The 5,116-nt window shown below is 30.8% G+C and overlaps 1 protein-coding gene across 1 annotated transcript; it reads left to right on the top strand.

Annotated features, from left to right (window-relative positions):
• Positions 1-417: 417 nt before the first annotated feature.
• On the top strand, positions 418-1,594 carry BDBG_17166 (uncharacterized protein; the record flags this gene model as incomplete). The annotated part of the gene is made up of 2 exons (XM_031724948.1): positions 418-761; positions 1,448-1,594. Coding segments are annotated over 2 exons (491 nt in total), but the record flags the coding sequence as incomplete, so codon positions are not given.
• Between the last annotated feature and the right edge of the window lie 3,522 nt (positions 1,595-5,116).

Raw genomic sequence — 5,116 nt, 5'->3', positions numbered from 1 at the left:
TTCAGAACTTTCACTATATTACATCACTCATTTACTAACTTTTTTCATTCTTTAATCATCTTCTTCATTATCATCATCATTGAATATTATCATCTCATTCAAGATTTCTACTCCTTCTTCTGTTCAACTCTTTCTATCTGTTTATTTATCACATTGTACATATTTCTGACAATGGCTCTCTGTTCTCATAACAAGCATTATTATAGTACTCATACCAGGCAGTTCATTAGCAGTAAGTGTAATGCATTGTGAAATATGATCAGAACTTGTTTATCTTCTAACAATCATCAGAACATACTATTATAAATGACACATCTTCTTCATCTTCTTATACACTCTTGATCTTCTTTTTCTAGCAGAGATCTGATCATGTTTTGCATGAACACAGATACTGATATTTTGTTTTGATTTATATAGAATCTTCATATGTTGACAGATTCACATTCACTGATAATAATAAACATCTCAATTTTAAATCATTGATTGAAAACTTGAAGAACATGATAATGAAGAAATTGTTTATATTATATATAGTCAGATCTTTCATGTCTCTCTCTACTCTCTCTGTTTCTTTCTCTGCTACTCTCTCTCAATCTCTTATATCTGTCTCCGTGTCTGATTCTCTCTCTCTCACTATCTCTGTTTCTGCAATTCTCACTTCTACTACTTCTGCTTCTTCTGCTTCTGCTGTCTCTGCTTTCATTATTAGCTCTCTTTATTTCAAGAAGATATTGTATAGACTTAATAAATCACATTTATCAGTGTATACACTTCTGCCTTTCTTATCAACTTCTAGAATGATTTATTATATAAAGACTGTGTATAATATAACTATCTGAAGCTCAGTCACAGATATCAATTATTACATTTATTTTAAATATTCATGATAAGATAATTATTTATTTATATCAGAGAATCATCTCTCTTCTCAACAGTGTTAAGATTGTAAGTCTTTTTCTTTTTTATCTTTTCTTTCTGATACTGATTTTTCTGTTCTTAGAGGAAATTATTATGAGTTTTACTGTGTACAAAGTTATAGTGTTCACAGATACTGAGAAACTTTTCACAATTATTAAATTCAATATTGTGAGTATATCTGCTCTGACAAATTTCTTTGAGATGATAGGTCTGTATCAGTCTATTCTCTGATATCTGTCATCTGACTTTGTAATACAGGTGAAAGATATCTGTGTTTTCAAGAATAGAAATATAAATATCATACTCTTCTATATCTGTAGATATGAGGCTTATATATCTTGTCTGAGATATCATTGTGAGAATAAATCATTTGTATACTGTGTTCTGCTTTCTGCATTTTCTCATATCTCTCTCTCTCTTTCTGAGACACCTCATGTGTGTTGTAATTATACATACAATTCTAAGGCCAGTGAGTGTTTATTCAGTAATTGTTATCTCTGCTTTTTACAGTTTCATATACTAACAATAGTTCTTAGTTACTCTGGTGTCAGAGGTCATTTTAATTGAAGATGATAACATTACTAAGACTACTCTCTTCTATTCTCAAGCTTCTTTCAGTGCTTTCTTTTTCTTCTCTGCAGAGAAGGTTGTGTGCACATCAGATTATATGCATTTAGTCTCAGATAACTCTTATCATTATTTGTCTGATTCTGTGTCTTCTTCTTCTTCTATTTCTTCTATCTTCATTCTCTCTGTTCTGACTTCTGATTCTGTAAGTTCTGTGCTCTTCTTCAATTTTTCTACACATATACATACACATTTCTATATTGGCATTTCAGTCAATCTTGTGATAAATAATATTAATGTTGTATACAGAGCAGTAGAGAAATTGAAGATATACACAGTGTTATTGTAAGAGTAGCTTACAGCTCTCAAATTTCTTACAGATCTTGAGTTTTGAGATTTTCTTTATTTTTGACATTTTTCAGATGATGTGATGTTGAAAATAGATTAAATATATGATATATGAAAATGAATGAAGTATGTATAATAACATTTGTCTTTTGCAGCTAATTCTTACAGTTGATGATCAATTTATTTTCCTTTTCTTACACTTTTTCTTTGTCTGCTAGTCATCACTCTTACACAATCTCTATATAATACAGTGTTCAGTGACTAGATTCAGCAGCTTTTATCTTTTATAATTCTATCTCATGCATTATACTGTCTCTCTTCACCTTCTTAGATCACTACAGTGAACAGCCTATTAAAACTAATCTCATCTGATCTCTGAGCATTCTCAGAGGTCAAGATGACTTAGTCTCACATGTTCACAGATGTTTCAGATACTTCATCCTCTGTTATCTCTGTAATTGAACTGATATAAACAGTTAAATTCAACTCTGAATTTCTTTTTCTTCTGTGACCTGATTCATATGTAAGTCTGTTACTTTGAGACTGCTTTTTACTGTATTGCATTCACTGTCTGCAGTGTGTTATCATACAACTGACTACAGTCTCATTACTTATTAAAGTGTGATGTTCATCTAATTTCTTCATTTCTTCTCATTCTTTTCTTATAATTGTGAAAAGATTGAAATAAGTGAGATCATCTGATTCATAAGTGTCTATGATTTCTCTTACTTTGCAAGACTTTTTAATTATAAGTCTCTTCTTCTTCAATACTGATGAGAGTGCTGTAGATGATTATGATTCACTCAGATCTTATATCTTTATCTTTATAAGACATGAATCATTTATTAAGTTGAATAAGATCTGTCCCTCTAATTCTATCAATGTGTATATTCTCAGAGAATGTGATTTGAGTATTTTATAGAGCTTAAATCACCTAGATTGAAACTTCTCAGAACTCTTATTACATATGAGAACTTATGTTTTCATCTTGAGACTAGACTGACCGTGTGACCGTGTCTGAGACCAGGACCAGAATTTTTGATAGTCTCATTACCAATTTGACAGATCTCATTACACAGTTCTATCATTAGATAGTAGTCTCATACTGTCTCAGTGAGACTTACTGTCTACTCTTATCATATTTTTCAAATGAGATCATGATTTTCACTTCTGAATTTAAATTATTTTTATTGCTTTAAATGACTTTAAATCTCATTTGAGTGTTACCAAAAAGTGTTACTTTTTAAAAAATTAAAAATAGTCTAAAAAAAACCTTAAAATGTCTAAAAATAGTAACTTTATGCCAAGAATGAGACTAAATGAGACTAAATGAGACCACTTTCTTATTTTTTTCAAGTCATGATTTCATTTTGAGATCTGATATATAGTCACTTTGTATATTTGTTTAATAATTAGTCTCAGCGGGATTCATGCCAAGAAATGTATGAGATCAGATCAAATGAGATCAAACATGAAATTCATAATCCCGGCGGCCAGTCTACTTGAGACTCAATTTCTTAACTAGTGAGTCTTGTATTCTTTTTGATTGAATTGCTCAGTTCAGAAGTAACTTATTAGCTTTTACACATATATGACTGATCTCTTTCACTCTTAGTTTCACATTCACAACTGTTATGTCTGTAACTGTTATTCCTACTGTATTCACAATTGCTATTCTCTTTCTCACCTTTTTCAAAGCATTCTTCAGGATGTGGAAATGCAATTCATACAACAGATAGAATGATGAACACTTGAAGACTGCATGCTGCTGAATTCGCGTGACTAATAGTGTCTGACTAAGATATTCATCTCATAATCTCATAGACTTGCTGACTAGATATTTTATCAGCATGTTGCTCAAGATTTCATTGAAGTGTTTCATCTTTCTGTTCATTCACAGATGATATAGCATTGTTCTATAATGTCTTGTCTGTAACTGACTCATGAAATGCCTCATCACTTCTTCTACAAGATTTGCACTGTTATCAGTTAGAATCTCATGCAGTATTTCAAAGATGATATAGATCTTATTATATAGAAACTTTATTATCATCTTCTCTATCATCTCTGAAACTGCTTTTGTGACTGGCCAGTCAGTAGCATAATCAATAGCAGTGATTATTCATCAATTTTCATTTAATGTTCACAGTAGTATGTCTATGAGATTTATCTCTCATTATTTAAACAGTTATATCATACACTTCATCTGATATTGTACTTTCTCATATTCTAATCCTTTCTTAGATTTATTCACAATCTGACAATTCAGACACTTGTGAGTGTATATCTGAATGTTCTCAGCCATGCTTGACTATTATACTCTTGATTTGAGTACACTCATGAGTTCAGAGCTTTCTAAGTGATTAAATTCCTTGTGCATGTGAGTCATCAGATCATATTTAAATAGATGTTCTAGATAGAGAGCTTCTGCATATTCTAGATCACAGTAAAGCACAACATTATTTTTCAATTTTCTCAGCTTAAAGTTCAGAAGTATCTCTTCTATCACTTTTATAAGATGCTTATCATCTGACATCTTACTATTCTTCAAGTGAGAGATTATTATATTTACTCATTCTGATTTCTTGTATTCTCTCAGTGTGTTTAATACAAACTTCTCTTATATCTGATTCACAGAACTCTCACTTATGAAATCGGATCTATAACTGATTGCATTAGATATTACAGTATTTAATCTCTTTCAGTATTTGATATTAAGATTGTATACTTGAAACTCTGAGATTTAACATACTAAGTATTTGAAAGATTTCATCATTGATTGTAGATAGATGACACTCTTATGATTCATAATCACTGTTATCATATATCTGTTATCAATATATCTATCTCATAACATCAGCACATGCTTAATTACTAGCAATTTTTTTTTATATACTGAGTAATTGAGCTCAGTGTCTGATAGTTTTCTATTATTATACATCATCAGATACAGCTTGTCATTCTTACTCATCTGTAGAAGAGTGTCTCTAATAGCTCATTCAGATACATCTATCTTAATATAGAAAGATTTATCATAATCTGATTTGTAAGAGGTCTACGCCGAATAGATCGGTATAATATTGATAGGTCTTATATAACAAAGATAAAAACATTAGAGAAGGAAAGAAAGAGAAAGTGCGAGAATCAGCAATTGAGGTGGATATTTATACGCGTATGTGGTGGTGTACGCGGTGGAGCTTCAGGATGGAAGAATATACATGTGTTCATAGCAGCCGAGGATCAGTGATTGAGAATGACCAAGAATTAGAGTGTATGCATTCAA

Source organism: Blastomyces gilchristii, assembly GCF_000003855.2.
Source record: "Blastomyces gilchristii SLH14081 genomic scaffold supercont1.9, whole genome shotgun sequence".
Classification (NCBI taxonomy): Eukaryota; Fungi; Ascomycota; class Eurotiomycetes; order Onygenales; family Ajellomycetaceae; genus Blastomyces; species Blastomyces gilchristii.
Note: the sequence above shows the minus strand (reverse complement) of the source record. Positions and strands in the feature narration are given on the sequence as shown.